This window comes from Pelobates fuscus, chromosome 5 (assembly GCF_036172605.1).
Source record: "Pelobates fuscus isolate aPelFus1 chromosome 5, aPelFus1.pri, whole genome shotgun sequence".
NCBI classification, from domain to species: Eukaryota; Metazoa; Chordata; class Amphibia; order Anura; family Pelobatidae; genus Pelobates; species Pelobates fuscus.
This window is the reverse complement of record NC_086321.1, coordinates 21,131,534-21,155,737: the sequence shown is the minus strand read 5'-3', so window position 1 is coordinate 21,155,737 and position 24,204 is coordinate 21,131,534. Positions and strand designations below refer to the sequence as shown.

Sequence of the window (24,204 nt, the reverse complement as noted above, 5' to 3'; positions counted from 1 at the left end):
TGGATATTGATATATTCAACGGATGTAACTAAAAAAAAGGGGGTTTAGATACTAAACAACAAATTGTTCATAACTGTAAACTGAATTACAACAAAATGCTGGAAATGTGGATATAATGTCTAACTCAGCTGTGGTCAGAAACTGGTTATTTAATCCTTCATGTTGCCATTTCCTTCTTCAAGTATTCGCCCTATTATGTCCAAAAAAGAAAAGTAGTAGTAGTTGCAATTATTGAGGAAAGACAAACTAAATATCTGGCAATTTTTAAAGTTATTAATATGTAATGTTGTGTAAAATATAAATATATATATATATATGGAATGTACGTGCCAATAAGATTGTGGTGAGGGCAACAAAATGAAACTACCACAGTGCAATTAACAAAATACTGTTGTGCATCACCTGCATATCTCAAGTTGGACTGATAAATCCCCCTTGGCACAGAAACGTAAGAAATCAAGTTTCCACAGCTATCCCTGAGTTCTCAGCCTGATATGCAAATGAGCTCAAGGAGACATTGTGTTCCACACTTCATACTGCATTTCTACAGTTATCCTTAGCACTGGATGTTTCTTTAACCCCTTTACTTCCAATAACATTTTAATTGATCAAATATTAGCCTGACATTTGAGGCAAGGGATGTATAGCTAGTATATAAACGTATCAAATAACATTTCAGTGCCAAAACAGACTTAGCCATGAATGCACAGAATCTCAGAAAAAAACAGTCACTAAAGGGTTAAAGTTCTCCATTTACTCTCACTGATTGCTGGCAACGTCAACATGGTTGCTCACACTGACCGGAACTATGTAGCACAATGAGTCTTTATTCAGAGATGAACCAATACCAGGAAAATGAACTTCACAAATATTAACTCAGTAAACAAATAGTAATAATACCGGGAATTAAGTCCTCCTAATGTACTAGACAATTAGTTCTGTCATTACCCTGCCCAATGTACGGTATATAAGGACAACCCGGGCCATGCATAGCCCTGTAATGCTCAGAAATCTAGGTTGAAGGTTGTAAGTATTGTGGGTATTTTATCTTTATTTATTAATGTAGAGCTATTAGAAATATAATGTCATATGAGGCCAGAACGGGTACATTCTGTTACCCTGGATTAGGTGGTGTACGTTCTATTATTTTGGTTTAAGAGGGGTGTAGCGGATGGCATTGGGCTGTCCTCAAAGTTCATTTTAAAAATGCATTTCGTGTGATTATTCCCCACTATAGATGTATTGTATGTAGCATTCAGCTGATTGTTTGGTAGCTTTCATTCCGTGTTCCATACGAATTAAAACTACCGAACCATCAGTCCACCCCAGAGAGAAGTGTGTACCTCGTTAAGCTTTCACACTCTGTAACCGCAAACAAATTGACCATGCAATTGTTACTTTGTATGTATCTGGATGGTCGCCGTTCGGCATACGTGGCGGCGGCCATCTTACGCAAGAAAATCTCAGCGGTGTTTGGTCGTCGAGTGTCTGGAACTCAAATCGGACGCTCAATTACCCGAACACCGCTTAAGGCTCTGCAAGGTGTGAGGTTCTACACTTGGAAAAAGTCTGAATGTCTCTTCATCCATTTGGCCTGTAGTGATGAGTAAATCTCTTTGATATGTAAATGCCATTAGCTTTGTTCCAGTATCATATCCAAAGGAAGGACAAAAACATTCATGGGGTGAGGTGTGATAATCCACAGGGTATATCTCCTGTGATCCTGAAGGGTGGTGGTGTACTTGCTTGGGGCCCAGATCTAATTTTGAGTGAGTCACCATCATCCTTCCTTGCCAGAGACCCCCTGGACAGAAGTTGTACTTTGAAAAACCTAAGTGAGTAATTAGGACTTCTGTTATTTTATCCTTTTTGTTTTTATCTGTTGTTGGTGTAAATAATTTGTTTATCATATATTGTTATATGCACTGTGACTATTTTTGCTCATAATAAACATTCATTTATTAAGTTCTACCTTTGTCTGGTTAAGAATCACGTTACCTGAAAAGACTAGTTAGTATTTTTGTAATTACATAGATATTGTGCTAAGTGATATTTGGTGGGTTTTATTATTGATTTACCTGGGGGACCAAGGCACCCCATTTATAAATTGTCTTGGTGGTGGCAGCGTTAAGATAGTAATAGTTATAGTATTATGTTTAAGTGTGGGTGGTGTTAAAAGGGGGATTTTGTCATTATTTCCAGTCTAGTGCAGACAAATAGTGAACTTTAACCCTTTCACCACCACAACTACGTCACGCACACTCTTGGAGTAGGGTGCGTTCGTGACAAATTGGTGGCATAGCGGTGGGATAACTAAAAGATTTTTCATCTTTTTATACCAGATTTTAGTGTTGCTGGATTTGTTGGTTAATCCAGGCACTAAAAGAAATTGTGTCTCAATTTCCAAAGGCTGAACTCAGTGCATATATAATATATTTACACCTCAACAGTCCCCCCCCCCCCCCCTTCTCTGTTTTTTCTGCTATCTTTTATTTACCAAATGGAGTACCAGGCGCAGTCCAAGGCAGCGCTAGACCAGCTTTGCCGGGAGAGATCTATTCCCTGTCGGGGAAAAAAAAAGAGGAACTATTAAAAGCACTGGTGGACTATGATATGCAACAAGCAGTGCAACGTGATGCCTCAAACACTGCAGAGGAGATACCTGCAGCTTTTGTCAGCGATGTACCGAGATCTGGAGATCCTTTGGATTCTTACTTGCAAACCGTTTTAAAATATGTGGACTCAGCAGATGCAAACCAAAAACTACAGCTTATCCTTCAATATCAGGAGGCTGCAGAGCGCCAAGCTTCCAGAGAGCATGAGCTAAAAATGGCTGAGTTGGAAAGGTTGACTGCCTCCCCTACAAGTATTAATTCCAGAGACTCTTCTGCACCCAAACCACGTGCAGAGAATTTTCCAACTTTGGACAAAGATGGTGATTTGGATGTTTTCCTGCGCAGTTTTGAAAAAGTTTGCAGGCAGTACCAGCTACCAAAGGACCAGTGGGCAAAATACCTCACCCCCGGTCTCAGAGGGCCTGCACTGGAAGCATTTGCTGCGCTTCCAGCAGAATTTGACCAGGACTATGATGTGATTAAGGCTGCCTTGCAAAAACGGTACAACCTTACTCCTTAAGTGTACCGAAAGAAATTCAGGACTTTGCAAAAGCATCCCACAGAAAGTTATGCAGCAGTTGTGGGGCACCTGGCGACAGCATTCCGACAGTGGACTACAGGGCTGGAGATTACCACTTTAGAAGGTTTGCAAGATCTGTTAATAAAAGAACAGTTTTTGCAGCTCTGCCCAGTCGATGTACAGGAATGGTTGCTGGACCGGAACCCCAAAACGGCATTGGAGGCGGGTGAGCTGGCAGATTTCCACACTGCCAATCGAGCAACAGTGGACCGGAGCAGAGGTTTTGCCAAGGGAACATCCAGCTGGAGGACCACACCACCATGACTCCTCATCACCAGGCCTAGCGGGCCATCTTTTGTTTCAGCTCCTACCTCAGGGAGAGGGGGAGCTAGTGCCATGTCTGCGCAAGGAGATAGTCGCAGATGTTTTATTTGCAACCAAGTGGGGCACATTAGTGTTGCTTGCCCTGGGAAACGGCAGCCAGCATCATCAGCTGGGGAGGGACGCTCCTCAGAACCAACGTCCTCTGTGTTGTTTGTAACCAGATCAGAGGGCAGCAACAATGTGAATCTGCAACCTGTGGCAGTTGGAAGAGAGGTAACTGTGGGACTCAGGGACACTGGGGCAGATGTGACTCTTGTGTGTCCAGAGCTAGTGCGCTCTGAGGACTTAATTCCTGGCAGGACTCTAGCAGTTAAAGGAATTGGGGGGATACGGCTTGTAGTGCCAATGGCACGAGTTTATTTGGATTGGGGAGCGGGGAAGGGTTTCAGAAATGTGGGGGTAGATGAGGATATCCCTGCAAATGTATTACTTGGTACTGACTTAGGTAGATTGTTATCCCAGTATGTGCCTGAAAGTAATGTGTGTTTTAAACCCAAGCCTCATAGGGGCCCTACTGTGCAGAGGGCAATATGTAAAAGTGTACGTAGACTACCTTGCTGGGAGGGAGGGCAGAATGAGCATGTGTGCCAGGCTGTGCCAGAACCAGAGGTGTCTGTGGTAACAGGTGAAAGTTTGCCAGGGCAACTTCTCTGGGAGGGAGGGCAGAATGTGTGTCAATCTGTGTCAGAACCAGGGGTGTCCGTGGAAACTTGTGAAAATGTATGCAGACGATTGTGCTGGGAGGGAGGGCAGAATGAGCATGTGTGCCAGGCTGTGCCAGAACCAGAGGTGTCTGTGGTAACAGGGGAAAGTTTGCCAGGGCAACTTTACTGGGAGGGAGGGCAGAATGTGTGTCAATCTGTGCCAGAACCAGGGGTGTCCATGGAAACATGTGAAGGTGTATGCCGGCAATTGTGCTGGGAGCGAGGGCAGGATGAGCATGCATGCCAGTCCGGGACAGAAATAAGAGTGCGTGCAATACCATGTGTGAGTGGGAAAAAACAACTGCAAGAGGAGGCAGGGCTGGATGAGCGTGTGTGCCTATCTGTGTCAGAGCCAGGGTTGTTTGAGATGCCATGTGAAAACATAAGTGGATCAAACCACTGGGAGTCAGGGCAGGATGAGTTGATATGTTCCCCTGTATCTCAGTCAGGAGTATGTCAGGTGCCAGAACAAGGAGAAAGTGAGGGGCTATGTGAGATTGTGGGAGGATGGCCTGGCTGGGAGAGGAAATTATGTGAGTTTGTGCCACATTATGTGCCTGACCAAGGGGTGTCAAAGGTGTCATGTGACAATGTGCAGGAAGAGAATTCTAGGGACAGAGGGCTGAATGAATATGTGTGCCAATATGTGCCTAAAGCAAATGTATCAGATGGGCTGTGTGAAAGTATGGAGGGAAAGCATGGCTGTGAGGGAGGGCAGAGGGCATGTGAGCTTTACTTTGCACCAGACTCTGCCAGATTCCAAAAGTTCTGCATGTGTGAGGACATGGAGTGAAAGTGAGGGAAAGACAGAGGTTCCATCGGTAGAAAGGGGGACGGGTCCATGGCCTGCCCAAAGTGAGGGGCAGGGACATACTCAGCCTGTGGGTCCAGGGAGAATGGCCGCAGGGGAGAATACTGATGAGGGAACCAGGAACCTTGTCAGCTTATCACAATCACATCTCACACATACACCCAAGCCAGCTCAGGAGAAGGAATCTGTCTCTAAGCAACTTTTTGATTCTGAACCAAAGGTTCAGAGTCAAAAAGGGCAACAAGCCCTGCAGACAGACCACAAACTAAAAAAGATAAGGAGTGTGGATACATTGCAGGTACCCTGGGAGTGTCCTCTGTCTCATCTGCTGTGTGCTTACAGGGGAGTACTGCAGAAATTGGTTGGTTTCTTCCCCTTAGAGCTACTACATGGGCGCAGTGGGTGCGGCCCAAGAGATGTGACCAGAGCGCAGTGTGAGATGGAAACAGGCAAATCCGGCATGTGTGGTGTGAATATGGCTGTTCTATGGCTTAGGGACAAAGGGCAAGCCTTTTTGGGGGAGGTGTGAGAACATATGAGGGCTACCACATTCATGGAGAACCAGAGTTATGAAAAAGATGAGTGTATGAGGTGGAGGCAAAAAGGAACAAGTGTTGATACGCAAGGTAGCGGCATGGGAGCCTTCTCCCATTGCGTCTCTTATTTGGGGGAGGTGTCACGGCAAGGGTGCATATTTTATTATTACACTATGAAATATTATCCTTTAATATAATTTGTGTAGTAAATGGCACAAATTACAGAGATGCTATTGCTGAGGTCAAAAGGGGGTTACATCTTTTGAAGCTGGAACCCCCACAGAGGTCAGATGACAGAAGGGGTAGTATGAATGGCATAGGAATGTGAAAAGGATTTTACTATATGGACGGGAAGTAATTAAGGCTCTGCAAGGTGTGAGGTTCTACACTTGGAAAAAGTCTGAATGTTTCTTCATCCATTTGGCATGTACCTTGTAAGTGATGAGTAAATCTCTTTGACATGTAAATTCCATTAGCTTTGTTCCAGTATCATATCGAAAGGAAGGACAAAAACATTCATATTTACCCCACAGAATAATAATAAAGCCTCATTTTTATTATATTTGGAATGGGACAAGCCCAATCTTTTAATTAAGCCTAAACATGAGTTGCACAACTTAAACCGTGTGGCAGGAATTGTGATGTCTGTCCTATTGGACCACAGGTGGGGCGTGCAACATGTCTATGGAATGTGAAAACAATAACAAATTCATAGAGGCAATTATTATTTCTGTGGCAAGTACAGTAGAGGAGATAAAACCAAAAGTTTATATTTGGCTTGTTGTTTCTGGAACAAAGGAGGTGGTCACTTAGAATCAATATAGGTACGCCCCTGGGTGGGGTGTGATAATTCCACAGAGTATATCTCCTGTGATCCTGAGGGGTGGTGGTGTACTTGCTTGGGGCCAAGATCTAATTTTGAGTGAGTCACCATCATCCTTCCTTGCCAGAGACCCCCTGGACAGAAGTTGTACTTTGAAAAACCTAAGTGAGTAATTAGGACTTCTGTTATTTTATCCTTTTTGTTTTTATCTGTTGTTGGTGTAAATAATTTGTTTATCATATATTGTTATATGCACTGTGACTATTTTTGCTCATAATAAACATTCATTTATTAAGTTCTACCTTTGTCTGGTTAAGAATCACGTTACCTGAAAAGACTAGTTAGTATTTTTGTAATTACATAGATATTGTGCTAAGTAATATTTGGTGGGTTTTATTGTTGATTTACCTGGGGGACCAAGGCACCCCATTTATAAATTGTCTTGGTGGTGGCAGCGTTAAGATAGTAATAGTTATAGTATTATGTTTAAGTTTGGGTGGTGTTAAAAGGGGGATTTTGTCATTATTTCCTGTCTAGTGAAGACAAATAGTGAACTTTAACCCTTTCACCACCACAACTACGTCACGCACACTCTTGGAGAAGGGTGCGTTCGTGACATGGGGTACAAACGTCATTATTCTGACCAGCCCTAGAGCGCTGCCTGTTAAAGGGGGACTTTGGCCAGGAGGGACCTTTGCAATACTGTATCTTACCAATTTTGTCTGGATTTGCTAAAGCCTAGTCCTCAAAAAATAATCCAGTCCCACCAACCAAATCTGCACCATGTGAATAGATGCAAATAATGTCTGTTTTAAAATCAATGCTTTTCTCATCTGAAACCGATCCAGATTATAGGATCTGGAATATTTACTACATTTACACTGGTAATACGGCTGGGGTAAAAAAAAAAAAAAAAGCAATGCTGCCCAGTCACTCCAGTTACCATAGGCTTCAGGTGAGGAATATTAAAATACGCAAATGTTGGTCAGCCAACACATGGTTAATCCTCGCTCCAGCAAGGTTGTTTTTTTTAACTTGTAGCAAATAGTCAGACTGGCTGAAATACGGTCCAAATTCAGGCTCATTCGGAGTCAGTATTGCAAACTCCAAAAACCTTTAAATAGTGTGAATGGCTCTGTACGCAACCAGATAGTTCTTCCCCATTCAATATGGAACTCTTTGGCCTTTAGTGAATAGTTCTGAAAGCATCCATTCAGATCACTGTATTCCTTTTTCTACTTTGCAGGTCTCGGATTGGACGATTTCACTATGAAACGCATTGTGATTCTGCTTGTTCTGTCACTAGGAGCAGTTCTCAGCAATGAATGCATCAACGAATGCTCTCTCCCTGATCCCACGTCAGAAAACAGTGTCATGCAATCAATGGGTAAGAGATTTCACTGGCTCACACTCTGCCAGTCCCTAACACACAGAGGACTGAGTGCGATGATTTTCTGGCACAAGCTCTCAGTGTAACATGTTAAATTGGGAAGATAGATTTATTAAAGTGTAAATTTGAACCTCTCCTGATAAATGTATTGCAAATCCTTGAATTCTTGGTAAATATTCTACAGTTCAGGACAGTTGGCAAATTTTACAGTCAACAGTTTGGATGGAGAAAATTGTATGGGATCTGAAGGAAAATGAAATGCAAACTAATATTAAGTGAATGAATAGCCACTTATCTTCCTTTGGCTGATAATCAAATTTACTCACTTAAAATCTATTTAGTCTCTTTATTTTGGCTTGTAGTCTTTTAGACTATTTGGTTTGGGCAGTGGCCATTCAGTCTCTCTGCTTTGAGTACTATCCGTGAAGTCTCTCTGCTTTGAGTGCTGTCCATTCAGTCTCTCTGCTTTCAGTACTGTCCATTCAGTCTCTCTGCTTTAAGTACTGTCCATTCAGTCTCTCTGCTTTGAGCACTGTCCATTCAGTGTCTCTGCTTTAACCCCTTAAGGACACATGTCGGAAATATTCCGTCATAATTCCATTTTATTCCAGAAGCTGTCCTTCGGGGGTTAAGTACTGTCCATTCAGTCTCTCTGCTTTGAGCACTGTCCATCCAGTGTCCCTGCTTTAAGTACTGTCCATTCAGTCTCTCTGCTTTGAGTACTGTCCATTAAGTCTCTCTGCTTTAAATGCTGTCAATTCAGTCTCTCTGTTTTGAGCACTGTCCATCCAGTCTATCTGCTTTAAGTACTGTCCATTTAGTCTCTCTGCTTTGAGTACTGTCTATTCAGTCCCTCTGTTTTAAGTACTGTCCATTCAGTCTCTCTGCTTTGAGCACTGTGCCTTCAGCCTCTCTGCTTTGAGCACTGTCCACTAAGTCTCTCTTCAGCTGGAGGAGCTGCAGGCTAAGGTGCATGAGAAACTACTGGACCACCAGAGGCCAGAGGTAAGAAGGAGGAGGGGGGGGGGTGCATACATTTATTTCCTCTTTTTAAGTAAAAATATATATATATATAGATTTTCTCCCTGATCTCCCCCCACCACAATATAGACCCTTGACACATACTACACCACCTCACACACATACTGCACCAATAAAAAACACACAGAACCCCTCACACAAACACACTACACCCCCTGACACAAACACACTGCACCCCCCTCACACACACAGAACCCCTCACACAAGCACACTGCACCCCCTCACACACACACTGCACCCCTCTCACAAACACAGAATCCCTCACACAAACACACTACAACCCCTGACACAAACACCCTGCAGCCCCCTCACACACACAGAAGCCTCACACAAGCACACTGCACCCCCTCACACACACACACACACACACAGAACTCCTCACACACACTGCACCTCTGACACACACACTGCACCCTTCACACACACACACACTATGCACCCTTCACACACACACACACACACACACACACACACTATGCACCCTTCACACACACACACACACACACACACTACACTCCTCACACACACACAGAACCCCTCGCACAAACACACTGCACCCCCCACACTCACTGCACCCCTCTCACACACACTGCACCCCTCACACACTCACTGCATCCCTGACTCACACACACTATGCACCCATTACACACACACTGATCGCCACACACACACTGCCAGGGCCGTCATCAGGGGTTAACAACCATGACGGTTGTCACAGGCCCGGTGGCCCTTGGGGGCCGAGCGACCTGGGCCCCCGCGTGTATCGGTGGATCTGCCGCTGATGCAGCTGCACCGGGGCCCACACGCTGGTGCAGCTGCACCGGGGCCCACACCAGGGCCCACTAAATCTTCAATGGCCCGGTCAGTGCGGCCGTATAATAGCACTCAAAGCAGAGACAATGAATAGGCTGTATTCAAACCAGAGAGAATTAATGACAGTACTCGAAGCAGAGACAGTGAATGGACTGTACTCAAAGCAGAGAGTTTGGATGAACAGTACTCAAAGCAGATTGTCTTTATGGACAGTACTTAAAGCAGAGACATCGAATGGACAGTACTTAAAGCAGAGAGACTGGATGGACAGTACACAAAGCAAAAACACTGAATGGACAGTGCTTAACGTAGAGACACTGAATTAGCAATGCTCAAAGCATAGAGACTGAATGGCAGGGTTCAAAGCAGAGACACTGAATGAACAGTGCTCGAAGCAGAGAGACAGAATGGGCAGTGGTCAAAGCAGAGACACTGAGTGGACAGTACTCAAACCAGAGACGCAGAATGGACACTATTTAAAGCAGATAAACTGAATGGACACTTGGACAGTACTCAAACCAGAGAGACAGAATGGACAGTGCATCTTGGTCGTTAGCCTGTTTGTTGTATCCCTAGTCTGGTTATAAGTCTTAACTGTTCATGTAATTGTCCCAGGGTTCCCAGGTCCTGTTGAAAGCTTTGGTGGAGCCTCGTACTCTGGCCGTAAGTTTATCCATGAGGTGGCATTCTTTGATCTTGTTAATCACTGGGGGGGGGGGGGGGGGGGGCGTCCGATTGTAGCCAGGTTTGGGCCAAGGCCCTTCTGGCTGCTAGGGTTATCTTATTGAGCAGTTGTTGGTCCGGTCTGGGCCAATAATCTATGGGTCTGGCGAGCAGGAACATCCATGGGTTTAGTGCGATTGGTCTGTCCATAATTTGGGATATTAATGTTTGGATTGCCATCCAATAAGGTTTAATTTTGGGGAGATACCACCACATGTGGGTGTATGTCCCTTTTTCTCCGCAGTTTCGCCAGCAGAGGTCAGTGGGCGTCTTGTTCATGTGGTATAGTTGGACCAGGGTGGTATACCACCGGAACATTGTTTTATAGGACTGTTCCTGCATTGTAACGCAAATAAAGGTTTTTTTTTTTTTTTTTAATTCTTTATTTTTGTTGTGCATTGCATTACAGAGATGTATAATTGACATTTTTAGCAAAGTAAACAATATGATATTGTACGTGTTACACATATAGTGATTATGCACATTTTTTTTTTATGTTTAACATGGGTGGGTCCCTAGTGGGCTATTGGCGAGTATGGTACATGGTGTATTGGTGTTGTCTGTTCAGGCCCCGGTAGGGTGGTGCATGAGGTGCATGTTCCTAAGGCAATGTAGGGGTTTACAAGGCGGTCGTGTCCGCTCATTGGTGGGCAAGTTTGGAAACATGCACGGGTCTAGGGTTAAATTGTGTGGTTTTCCTGCACTTGGGTGCCGATATTGTGGTGGGGGTGACCTTTGGCTACCTTCGTGCATGGCTTAGCCGTGCGGTGGAGGTGTTGCCCCTGACCAAGGGGGTAGCGGGGGGGGGGGGGGGTGTTTGCAGTGAAGTAGCGAGTTATACGTGGCTTTATGGAACCGGACTGGTGCCTTATGTGGTACTGCTTCGTGGGTGCCTGGTCAAGATATAGTGAGCCTGGTCTCTCTATTCCTAGGAGACCCAGGTCAGTGTTTGTGTCCTCGTATGAGTGAGTCTGCGTTAAGAAACTAAAAAATAAGGCAACAACTGTAAACCAAAATCAAAATGTTACAACTGAACAACTTTGCAGCCTAAGGCTGCTGGATCGGTGAGTCTCTCCAATGGATTTGGGTTGGAGCTGGTGGCTGCCCTGCCAGTCAGGTGTCAGGCGGATGGTCGGCTGCGGTCCTCGGTATGAATGGTACCACACTGGATGGGTCCCATCCGTGGGCGCAGTTTAATCCTGCTGAGGCGGTCGTCTCGTTCGGTATGTCTAGTGTTGCGAGGAATGCGGGAATATCAGTCCCAGAGTTCAGCTTTTGTACGGTCCCTTTGTGTGAGACGAGGAGGGTTCGTGGCGTTCCCCACCTGTAGGATACTCCTGCTGCCCGCAGCCGGGTGGTGACCGGGTTCATGGATTTTCGCCATTGAAGAGTGGCTTTGGATAGGTCCTGGTAGAAGGACAATTGCGCGTCTTCAAATGCAAGTGGGGTCTTATTCCGTACCGCTGTCATTATTTGCCCCTTATCTTGTGGCAGTGCACAGCGGAGAATGACGTCGCCGGGCATTGTAGAAGTGGTTGTGGTGGGCGTCGGCAAGCGGTATAGCCCAGCAATGGTGATTTTTTTCGCGGTGGCGGGTGGCAGCACCGAGGCCAGCAGCCTTCTCACATAATGTGGTAGTTCCTCCTGGGAGACGGTGGTCGGTATGCCCCTTAGCTTTATGTGGTTGCGGCGGTATCTGTCTTCCTGCGCCGCTACTTGTAATGAGAGCGCCTGTTGGGCTGCTTGTAGGTGGAGTATAGATGCTTGCATGGTAGAGGTGTCTTGGCGGAGCTCTTTAATACCTGTTTCAGTTGTCTCTATTCTGCCTGTCAGTTGTTGTATAGACGTTTTTAAGATGGGCAGGTCAGTAGTGAGGAGGCTTTGAATATCCTGCAGCATTGTGTATAGGATTTGGAGGTCCTGTTTGGTTGCAGGCTCAGTAGTACCTGCTGAAGTTGTGGGCTGTTGCTGCATGTCCTCCGGTGGGCTCTGGGTCTGAGGTGTGAGAGGTGCAGCTGTGTGGGGAGCCCCTGGAGGATTTTGATTTTCGGCGGCCGCCATCTTGGCTGGAGTGTGCCGCTGGAGCATAGCTCCGATATCCCTCTGCTCTGGGGCATTACCTGGTGTAGGCTTCTGGTTCCTGCGCCCCATGGGTGTATAGGCAGGTGCTGTGTGTGGCGACCACCACTCCGCTGTGTCTCCAGCAAGGTCCCTGCTCCAGAGGTACTCGAGGCCGCGGTCTGTGGGCCTGCAGTAGGCCCCGGTCTTGCGTTTCGCCTTAAAGTGTTTCGGGGAGTATTGGAAGGGCATCAGAGGATTCTGTGGGGTGTCCCCCGGCAGTATCTGGTGTTTGCAGGGTCGGATGGTGGATAATTGCCAAGATTAGACTTAGATTAAGTTTAGTATTAACGGAGCTGGGAGAAATGGCGTCCGGTCCGCGCAAATAAAGGGTTTTAGAGTTTGCCTCCCATATGTCCTGCCAGTCGATGCCCTCTAAGGTTTTCCCTAAGTCTGTTTCCCATTTGTCAGTGTAGTGGAGGGCGCCCCATTCCTGTGTGGTGGAGCAGAGGTGGGAGATCACGCCCTGTTGGTATCGTTCTGCGTGACAGATCCTTTCAAAAAAGTCTGCTTAGTTTTAGCGGCTACTTTCACGGTCTCTTGGTTGGCGTAGTTTCTCAGTTGAATGTACCTGAAAAGGTCTGCGGGGGTTAGGGTTGTTCTGGTTTGTAAGTCTGTGAAGGGGATTATTGTGTCGCCCGTATACAATTGATGGACTCTTTGTAGGCCAGCTCTCTCGAGGCCCTTGAAGTCCCATGGTCGCATGCCCGGGGTGAAGGCCCTGTTCTGATATATGGGAGTGAGGGTGGAGGTAAGGGACGTTAATTCGTATTTTATGGCTATTTTGTCCCACAATTGGATTGAGTTGGTGATGGCTGGGCATGTTGTTCTTGGCAGTGCTCTGTGTTCTCTCGGTGTCCAAATGTAGAATTGTGGGAGATCTGACTTCATAAGTAGTGATTCCAGATCAACCCACCTTCTAGTTTCAAGGGGGGGGGGAGGGGTATGCCACATCGCTATTTGTGTCAATTGGGCTGCTAAATAGTAAAAGTAGAGGTGGGGTAGGCCTAGGCCTCCTCTCGTTTTGGGGTGGTAGAGTATGTTGCGGGCCACCCTGTGTCTCTTGTTTTGCCATATGAAGCGGTCTATTGTCTGCTGTAGTGGTATTAGGTCCTGCTTCGTGGTAGGTATGGGTAGGGCTTGGAATAGAAATAGGATATGGGGTAGGACATTCATTTTAATCGATCCACGATATTGGTTTGGCCGACCAGGTCTCCATATCCGCTATGAGTTTGGTTATCATTGATGTATAATTTAGGCTGTGGAGAGCCGTGGGGTCCGCCGGTAGTTTTATACCAAGGTATGTGAGGTAGGTGGGTGAGATGCGTATGTGGTAATCCGAAGTGATTTGGGTGATAGCTGATTGTGTAAGGTGAAGTGGGAGGGCGCTGGATTTCTCCATGTTAACTTTGTATCCTGATAATGTGCTATATGTCCGGAGGAGGGGTAGTAATGCTTGTATGGAGGGGATGGGGTTAGTCAAGGTGAGGAGCACATCATCTGCGTATCCTGATACCAGGAACTCTAGGTTTCCTATCATGGCTCCTGTGATTTCGGGGGGTTTCCTATCATGGACAGTGCTCAAAGCAGAGACACTGAATTGTAACACGCAGCAACGCTCCGACCTGCATGCTCGCAGGAGGATCACAGCCTCACGGGTTCTCCTCCTATCCAGCAGGCTTCTGGGTCCTAGCTCCCTCCCTCTCCCTTAACAAACTGCCCGGAGACCAGTGAGGGAGATCTTTGATCTCCCCACCGACCCGAAAAAGGCAGACAGCAGGGCCGGCCCAAATGATTTTGCAGGCCTTATACAGCCCGTGGGCCGGATGTTCCCCACCCCTGCCTTAAAGGGACACTGTAGGCACCTATACCACTTCTTATCACTGACGTAGTCTGGGAGCAGAGTGCCTGTCCCTTTAAAGGGAATCTGTACTGCTTATCTGGTCCTTTGTGATCTAATTAAAGAGGTGGGCGTTACATTTCTGTAACACTCTCCTCTGGTCAGCATGTGCTGTGGTTGCTTTGGGTGGAGAGATCTCCTAGGAGGTATCCACCTATGATTAAGTCAATGCTTACCTATGAGGTAAGCCTAATGCGCATGCCCCCATTGCTGTGACACCCTGGGAGGAGGAGACCGAGCCAGCACTGAGGGACTGTAAACCTGGTAAGTAAGAAAGGGTTTTTAACCCTAAATGATACCATGCTCTTTGCAGACCATGTTTATGGAATGTTATCTATATTTACTAAATTAGAACATCCTGTAATACTCTTGTTTGCCAAATAGCCAATAACCCGTGAGAAAGCCTTTTCCAATTAAGCAGTCAGAGGCCGGAGTAGTGGAAGTATAGCATCACTTTATTGCAATCGAGAGAGAAGCAGTGAAAACTGATTCTGACAGACAGAGTTTGAGATTTTGAATATATACACATTACCAGTTACAAACAAAAGAATGTTAGTTACCCTCCCTATCTACCATTTCTCACAATATAATACACAAACCGTTTGTTAGCATGTATCTTGCAAGGAGGGTGAGTGAGGTGAAGCAATAACATCTGTTACAACAAGCGACAAGTAAAAATGATTTTGCTGATCAATATCCCTATTAACCCTTCTATTGACGGACAGCAAGATTATCCAATATACCAGTTGGATTACATCGGTTTGCATTTCACTAAATATATGGATAATTGCCACACTATTCTGGTCTCAAAGACTTTTAATTGCTAGCACCCCTGGTTCTAGGTAAGGATTTATGTATAAATATATAGTATGTGTATTTTATTTTATTTCTTTCCAAAGCAATCAGAATTAAAGCGGTGTCCCCGAATTAGTAGTGAAGGGATTAAATGAGGAGCTTGAGTTTTCTAATTTCTCCAACTCCCAACTGGTCTGAACTCTCTGTTCTCTTTTCTCTTTCAGTTGAGATGGTTCTGAAAAACGCCCAAATAGTTTGCACTGATGTGTTCCAGAGAGGGGACATTGCTACTTGTCCAGAAGGTGTGTTTTTATTTATTATTCAATTTATTTTTGATAAATGTCTCATGGAAGAAGCACTGATAAAATGAGAACAAAAATTGCCAACAGACAAGATTTCTTTGCGTGTTAGCCCAGCGGCTAATAGGAGAAAAATATTACAGAGAGAATGTTTCAGAAAACACAGAGCAAACAAACAATCCACACAACGCATGTTCCTAACTGTATCCCCAGCCCCCTAGTTCATTGAGAAAATTGAATGCTTAGTTCCTTTCATGTAAACCGTCCCCATTTCTGGGCATACCACATTATTCCAACCCATGTTTCACTCATTCAGCATTTAATGACATTTTATTTTCTGTTTTTATCTTGGGGTATGTAGAGTGACATCTATAGTATTCCTGAGTCTCTGAAATTCCAATCTGGAGACATATAAATGACCCTGAAATCTCCCAGAAATCCGTTCTATTTACCCACTTGTGCCTATTGAACCTCTTAAATTCCTCACTTGTGCCTCTTGAAACCCCTATTTTCTCATGTGTGCATTTTCAGCCCCTTCTAATAATCCACTTGTGCTTCTTCTCCCCCTCTAATACCTACTCTCCTACAGTCCCCTACTTCTGCATCTTGAAGAAAGACACTGTAGGGACATCACCCAGGCCTTACAAATGTATCCGTTGGATAATCCCTATTTTAGAGTCCTGTCCAGCTGCCCTAATCCTGATCCCTGGTATCCTTCATCTGGGGATACCATGAGTACTGTTCCCAAGAGCTGTCTGGCGGACTCCGGAACCGTGCAGAAACTGCTTCTGCAGCACTCTCTGCATGGTCTTCTGTGTTGGAGGTCAGCCAGTCTGGTATACATAAATCTAGCCTGACATGCAGCTTCAGTGGGTACATCTGCCCCATTCTGAGCAAACCCATCCACTATGGGAATCCCCAGTGGCACAAGTTGCATCACTAGCTGTTAAAATATATGCGACAGCTAAATCTAGTTTAATTGTGTGAATATAGTTTATACTGTTCAGTCAGTAGATAGCAGTGTTTCAGTTAAAGGTGTTTGTTGTATCATCTTGTTATCGTATTAGAGTTATCAGAATTAAGCCCTTTAGGACACAACTTCTGGAATAAAAGGGAATCATGACAGAATATTTCCGACATGTGTCTTTAACCCCTTAAGGACCAAACTTCTGGAATAAAAGGGAATCATGACATGTCACACATGTCATGTGTCCTTAAGGGGTTAAGGGTTTAAAAAGGAAAAGGAAACCAATATGGTTAAATAAATCAACATGAGAGGCAGCAGACATGTTCTAAGGAGAATTATGTGTTTAAAGTATCTCCAATACTAGTGATGCCCCCAAGGCCTACCGATCCATCCCGGTTCCATATCTCCCAATGTTGTGCTGTATGATAATCTATACACCAACACTGCTTTATTAAGCTAAAGCTGTTATGGTGCTTTGGGTGTCATTTAACATAGGGAAAGGTAGCGTAAGCCAACCATCACATCCATGAAATTCCCCAGAAATCAATGATAGTTACTTGTGTCAGGGTGAACATATAATATTTTCTCTATTTCTGTCCTAGAAAGTTGCCTTTAGACTATTGTGTTAATAAAGATGAGAAACAGGCACACCACAGTGTTGGCTTGACAAAGATCATTTGAGGTCGAAACATTGCTGTACACTCTCCCAATAAGCCTGCTTATTCTCTGGAGTGCCTGGACTATCTTCTGTCTCTTAATTATTGTGTAAAGGCAGTTACTGTAACAGAGTCCGATCTGACATTAACACCCTGAATTATTACCTCCCTTGTTCTGCAGGTACCACCCCAACCTCTTGCTCCTGTGGGAGTGGATGTGGCTCGTGGGATGTGCGATCTGATACAACGTGTCACTGTCAGTGTCATAGAATTGACTGGACCTCAGCCCGGTGCTGTAAAGTGGCCGCAAAGAAAAAGTGATCTCAAAAGTCAACATCTCATTCTCTCCCATTATTTGCTGTGATTTTCCTTAATTGTGTTTCTTAATAGAGAAAAAAAGCTTTTTTTTTTAAATGCAAAAAATTCTTTCAATCTGGAATGTATGAATATTAACTTTATTATTTAAGTTTCTTCAACTGCTACAAAGACATTCCGTTTGCAGTGTATTACATAAATAAGAATATAAATATTTGATATACATTTTACAGTCATTAATAAAATAATATTAAATAACAGATTCAATTGGTGCCTTGTAATTCCTTTTTTATGGACTAACAGAATGTTAGAATGATGGATTTTTGTGAGATGGACCTGAGAAAGAGATGATCTCCCCCGAAAGCTTGTCATTCCAAAATTCTCTCGGTACAATAAAAGTAAAATAAAAAATAAATATATACTAATTTCATCTGCAATTTTACATCTGCATCACTGGACTAATACAGCTACAATCACGACTTCAACACTAATAAAAAAATGAAATACATGTTTTATAATTATTAAAATAAATCAAATAATAAATATATAATCTAAATGGAATAACATGAAAAATATTTCATAAATAAATTAATAATTATATTACAGTTAATGATAGATAAACGAATAGTGACCAGCATCAGGGACTGGGTAAGAAGGGTGTTGTGTGATTGGCAGAACACCAGTGTAAGTATCGAAGTGCTTACATTCTGGCTCTGACAGCAGTAATGTTTGAGTGAACTGGCCCATGTGTGAAAATTCGTCAATATATGCTTCAACTGATGGGAATAGACTTACATTAGCTGAATCCGTGTCCCCATAATAGTGTCAGGATTTGTACATTATCACTAATATTAGGCAGTAAAATGTCGAATTATAACGGGATGTTTTATTGGTCATTCGAGTGGCTCTACTTAATAGGAAAACTATAGAATTCCACTAAGGAAAAAGCACAATCAGAAATACTCAAAATAACAAAATATGCAGGGTCAAAGAAAACCCAGAGCAGACAGTCATACAAGCCAAGTCAGAACCAAACTCCAATAGGAATCAGCATAATACTCTAACGGTCTAACATGAACCACAATAGGGCACTAGTATGGGGGTTGGGTTAAATAGTTTGGTGATCGGTGGAATCTTGCCCGTCTTTCAGCTGCACCAGGTTTCCCTAACGAGCAAGTGCGAATGACGGCCATGGCATTCGGTGGCTGCAATAACCTCCACCCTATTTTGGCTTGTTCCATCTTTTGTGAGGTTTTGTCAACCTGTTGTTTCTATACTTTTCCTGATGTATAATGTTCTAAAGCAATGTAATAGCAGAGGACAAGCACTAGGCTACTTAGGGGGACACAGTAGATCACTACAATAAAAAAAAAATGTGACAGTGCCACTTTAGTTCCTAAATGTGATTCTGAAACGTGGATTTAATTAAAGAAAATGTGATCTGGCAGATTAATTTAATCCTGTGCCCCTTTCATGCTGTAAAATACTGTGTCAATGCTCCGATTTCCTTTATATTAATTTGAAGTATATAAAAACTTCAGGTAATAATTTCTGTGATTCACTTCGTACCAATCGTTTGTGCTGCCAAAATACTTTTTATTTTTAACGAGTATTTTTCATATCTATTTCGTGAATCTAAGAAAAATGGATGGGCAATCCAGAGTATTCGTTACCAGCTGTGACACTATATACAACGTGAGATTGTAAATGAAAACCAGGGCCAACTTTGGCTTCATACTGTCTGTGGCTGAAAATAATTCGCCTTGTTTTGACTTCACTTGGTTTATATATCACTGACACGTTACTGAAAGACTGCAGAGCCGAAATAAGTCATAATTAAACAATAATAACTGTGTATTATGTCACTGGTAGGTTCATCTATGTAAATATTTATACTATCTATAAATAGTCTATAACGATGCTTAGCACAGCTCTCGCTCTCTTAAAGTTGAAGAAGTCATCAACACTGCCTTAGTCTATTCTGGATTCCTACAACCTCAATACAGAAAACATCATTAATCACGAGAGCTTTTTCTGAATTATATTAGAGCAGTTTAAGATAGTGGAGGGTGGGAAGACACATTAGATATGGCCTTATAAGAGCAGAGTTACCAATCTAAAAATAGTTATGGGAAAATCATTTTTACAGTTGCATTCTTTCCATTTATTTTTTTCTTGACCATTCTGGATGAAATGCAACTATGTTATTGTATGAAAAAGTATCACAAGTAAAGATGTCTTCATCAGAGTGAAGTATATTTAAAAAATATATTGAGCTGTACGATAACTCATGAGCTATTATTCACAGTTACAAAGGCTGAAAGGAGACTTGTGTCCATCAAGTTCAGCCTTTCTCAAACGTGACCTTGGTGATAATCCTGGCAAACACCAATCAGAAGATTAGCTGCATGAGCAAGAATTTTCATTTTACTTTGCAAATATCACAAGACGTTCAGGGCTACCTTTAGCATTTCTGAGTATAGGGCTACATATAATTGAGACACCCTCTATACTCTTTGGAACCTTGCTTTTCAAACCTGCACTTAAAGGAACACTCCAAACACATCCAGCACTTGTGTTGCATAGTAACATGCTAAAAAAAAAGACTTGCATCCTTTCTAACATCTGTTTCTACTGTTGATCCAAGAGAAGGCAAAAAAAAAAGTTTAAAGCTCTTTCCAAGTTTTTAAACAAATAGGAAAAAAATCCTTCTCTTCCCCATAATGGTGGTCAGATCTTTCCTTGTATCAATAAGCTTCTACCCCACATATTAAAAATTATACCCCTGAATTATATGTTTTTCAAGTATTTATCTAGTTGTTGTTTAGACTCTGATAAAACCACCTAATTAAAACCACATCCTTTTTGTTCTTACTGTAAAAAATAATTATTTTGTCTTAGACTAAATCTTCTTTCATCCAGTCTAAATGGGCGACCTAGTGTCCTACACACCCTGTTTCAAATTATTATGCAAATTATATTGTCATGCATGAAGATGATTTTATTACGGAAAGCATAGTTCTTCCTTCTGTACCAGGGAAGAAAGTGGTCAGTCAGAAACTCCATATACTTTGCAGAGGTCATCTTTACACCTTCGGGACCCTAAAGGGGCCGACCTCTTCCCATGATTCCGGCCCAAAACATGACTCCACCACCGCCTTGCTGACGTCGCAGCCTTGTTGGAACAGGGTGACTGTCCACCAACCATCCACTACTCCATCCATCTGGACCATCCAGGGTTGCACGGCACTCCTAAGTGCACAGGACTGTTTGAAAATTAGTCTTCATGTATTGTTCTGCCAAATGCAGCCGTTTCTGTTTGTGAGCATTGGTTAGTGGTGCCCGAATAGAAGGTTTATGCACAGTTGCAAGACTCTGGAGGACTCTACACCTTGATGTCTGTGGGACTCCAGAGGCTCCAGCAGCTTCAAATATCTGTTTGCTGCTATGTAATGGTATTTTAGCAGCTGCTCTCTTTATCCGATGCATGGATGTGGCAGAAATCTTCCTCAATGTGCCTTTATCTGCACGAACCCATCTGTGCTCTGAATCAGCCACACATCTCTTAGTAGTGCGATGATCACGCTTAGGTTTTCATGAAATATCTAATGTTTTCATACCTTGCCCAAGTCATTAAACTATTTCACTCTTTTCGGCAGCAGAGAGATCCTTTTTCTTCCCCATATTGCATGAAAATGGTTCTCTGCCTAATAATGTGGAACACCCTCCTTTAGTAGTTTTTCTTTAAATTGGGCTCACCTGGCAATCTAATTGTATAATGCTATCATATTCCCTATGAGGCACCATATTTCTAAACTAAACAGATTTCAATCTGTTAGCCTTTCATCATAAATACAATCTTCCATACTCTTTATAAATTTTGAAGCTTGCCACTGCACTTTTTCCTGTGCCATAATATCCTTCTTTAGAAGAGGTGCTTAAAATTGCACAGAATATTCACGTTTGAAGAAATGATTTATGTGTGAGAAGTGTCATCTTTTTTTAAATATTAGAGTGCCAGTTTCAATAAGCAGTGTGGAACAGTGGAGCTAAACTCAAGCAGCAGGCAATTGCTCAGAGCACCTACCTTGGAAAGACGTCTCAAACAGCTGTAATATAGCCAATTGGGAAGTCTGTGATTGGACAGTCACAGAAAGTCTGGGCTGGCAAAGATACCAGATCTGCAGATATTGCAAGCCAAGATTTCAAACAACGCCAAAGAAAAACGCTAAAGATATAGCATGAGGGGGTGGAGCCTGATCTCAGACCTGAACAGACGCCATGTTTAGCAGCTCCGGAGCGAGCTCGATGAAACTGGAGATATCAGCAAAATACTCACCCCTCCATCTTCAGCATCGCAGATTTACTTTCCAAGACACCATAAAACCTGTACATGGGGGGTACTGTTTTACTCAGAAAACTTTGCTGAACACAAATATTAGTGTTTCAAAACATTAAAATGTATTTTTTGCATTTTTCACACACAAATGGCACTTACACGGACGATATAGTTGTTGTGACACGTTTTACTATTTTGAAACACTAATATTCAGCGAAGTCTCCTGAGTATAACAGTACCCCCCATGTACAGGTTTTATGGTGTTTTCAAGTTACAGAGTCAAACATTTTAGTTTTTTCACACTGAAATTTGCCAGATTGGTTACGTTGCTTTTGAGACCGTATGGTAGCCCAGGAATGAAAATTACCCCCATGATGGCATACCATTTGCAAAAGAAGACAACCCAAGGTATTGCAAATGGAGTATGTCCAGTCTTTTTTAGTAGCCACTTAGTCACAAAGGCCCTAAAGGGTCGAAACGTTGCTGTGTAGCTCCTGGTTCTAAATAAAATTGCCTACATTTTGGAATTTGTTGGAGTGCCTGGATTATTTTCTACATTTAACAAATTCACAGTTAGAATGTCACGTAGAACTAACATTTTAAAAACAAATCTTATTTTCTCCCATTTTTAAATATTGTATTCACATTAAATTATGTTTCACACCTAAATATTTTATGCTAACTGAAAGCCCTGTGTCCCCTGAATACAATTATATATAACAAGGGTGGGTGCACATAATATGAAAGAGGCGAATTACGCCTGAACAGACATATAGCGCAAATTCAAGTTTTTGTTTACGTTTTGTTTTGATCACAACGTGTACATTTGGCTCAGTCCTTAAAGGGACACTATAGTCACCAGAACAACTACAGCTTATTGAATTTGTTCTGGTGAGTAGAATCATTACCTTCAGGCTTTTTGCTGTAAACACTGTCTTTTCAGAGAAAATGCAGTGTTTACATTACAGCCTAGTGATAACGTCACTGGCCACTCCTCAGATGGCTGTTAGAGATCCTTCCTGGGTAGTGATGTTGCAAACATAAAATTTTTCCGTTCGCGAACGGCGAACGCGAACTTCTGCAAATGTTCGCAAACGGGCGAACCTGGCGAACCGCCATAGACTTCAATAGGCAGGCGAATTTTAAAACCCACAGGGACTCTTTCTGGCCACAATAGTGATGGAAAAGTTGTTTCAAGGGGATTAACACCTGGACTGTGGCATGCCGGAGGGGGATCCATGGCAAAACTCCCATGGAAAATTACATAGTTGATGCAGAGTCTGGTTTTAATCCATAAAGGGCATAAATCACCTAACATTCCTAAATTGTTTGGAATAACGTGCTTTGAAACATCAGGTATGATATTGTATCGATCAGGTAGTGTAAGGGTTACGCCCGCTTCACAGTGGCAGACCAAACTCCCCGTGAAATGCACCGCAAACAACTGCAAAGTCCAATTTACAATTTTTTTTTAAATGTACACTACTGTTACACCAGATATGAGTTGCACTGGTGTGACACTGTGCCCTGGCAGGCCCTGAAACACACACGTGTGAAGGAAACTGACTGCTATTATATTACAGTCAAAAAAGTATTTTTGTTTTTTAAATGCAAGCTATTGTGCCCCCAAAACGTTAGTGTGTGGGGGTATTGGAATGACGTGGGCCAATGGGAGCCTGAATCAACTTTTGGCTCCCGCTGCCCTTTTAAGAGCGAGCTCGTGACTCGAGCCGTGCTCCTAGTGCCAGGCGGGCCACGTGACCGATCACTGCGGTCAGTGCATGCGGCTAAGTCAGAAGAGGAGATCAAGCCACATGCGGCTCGTGTGGAGGCAGGAGTGATCCAGCCACGCGCGGCTCAAGCTTAGGAGCCAGGTCGGTCCCAGGATAATGTAAATATAGCCACAACCACTTATTCCAATCACACACCTTTCCTAACGTCCTATCCCATTAAAAGCATATTACCGCGTATTTAATAAAACAGATAGAACCCCCTCCTTCATTCAGGTTACCGATCGATGGTTCGATATTCTGAGCCCTCTCTGATTTACTGTACACGACTATTCGATATTCCCACAAATTTTATATAGCATTTTATGTTTGTTTGAGACCACCTTAAAAATATTGGATATCGCTAAAAATCATGATCACTATATACTTTCTCTACAAACCTCTAAAACTAACCAAACTACACATCCATCCGCTATACCACTTTATCCCACCTAGAACTAGTGCCCAGTTAAAATACTTGACTCTTATTTACCCACACTCAGTCATGCCACACACATTTCACCACTACTCTCACTGAATTCCTCTGACTACGGCTAAATTCATCTTCTACATCAGAACACTACTCCTAAGATTGGGCTGTATCCATGTCTTGGGTCTTTCATTTAGAATAGGGGCAGCTTCGGTCTCCTTCAACACTGACACTCCAGTGCATATTATTAAAAGAT

At 43.3% G+C, this 24,204-nt stretch overlaps 1 protein-coding gene across 4 annotated transcripts; it reads left to right on the top strand.

Moving 5' to 3' along the window:
- The first annotated feature begins 948 nt into the window (after positions 1–948).
- On the top strand, positions 949–17,534 carry LOC134612388 (resistin-like). Of its 4 annotated transcripts, none has more exons than XM_063456731.1 (5): positions 949–1,026; positions 7,640–7,780; positions 10,253–10,300; positions 15,398–15,475; positions 17,277–17,534. In XM_063456731.1, the coding sequence occupies exons 2-5, from the start codon at positions 7,663–7,665 to the stop codon at positions 17,414–17,416; spliced, it is 384 nt and encodes a 127-aa protein (XP_063312801.1). In that variant the 5' UTR covers positions 949–1,026; positions 7,640–7,662; the 3' UTR covers positions 17,417–17,534. The 4 variants fall into 4 exon arrangements, with proteins under 4 accessions (XP_063312801.1, XP_063312802.1, XP_063312800.1 ...); XM_063456732.1 differs by having other exon boundaries at positions 966–1,023; XM_063456730.1 differs by having other exon boundaries at positions 1,006–1,035.
- Positions 17,535–24,204: the final 6,670 nt, after the last annotated feature.

Coding starts and splice junctions, on each gene's coding strand:
- LOC134612388 (XM_063456731.1), top strand. CDS start 7,663: ATGAAACGCATTGTGATTCTGCTTGTTCTGTCACTAGGAGCAGTTCTC. Junction 10,301..15,397: donor TGGAGCCTCGTACTCTGGCC/GTAAGTTTATCC, acceptor TTTCTCTTTCAG/TTGAGATGGTTCTGAAAAAC. Junction 15,476..17,276: donor CATTGCTACTTGTCCAGAAG/GTGTGTTTTTAT, acceptor CTTGTTCTGCAG/GTACCACCCCAACCTCTTGC.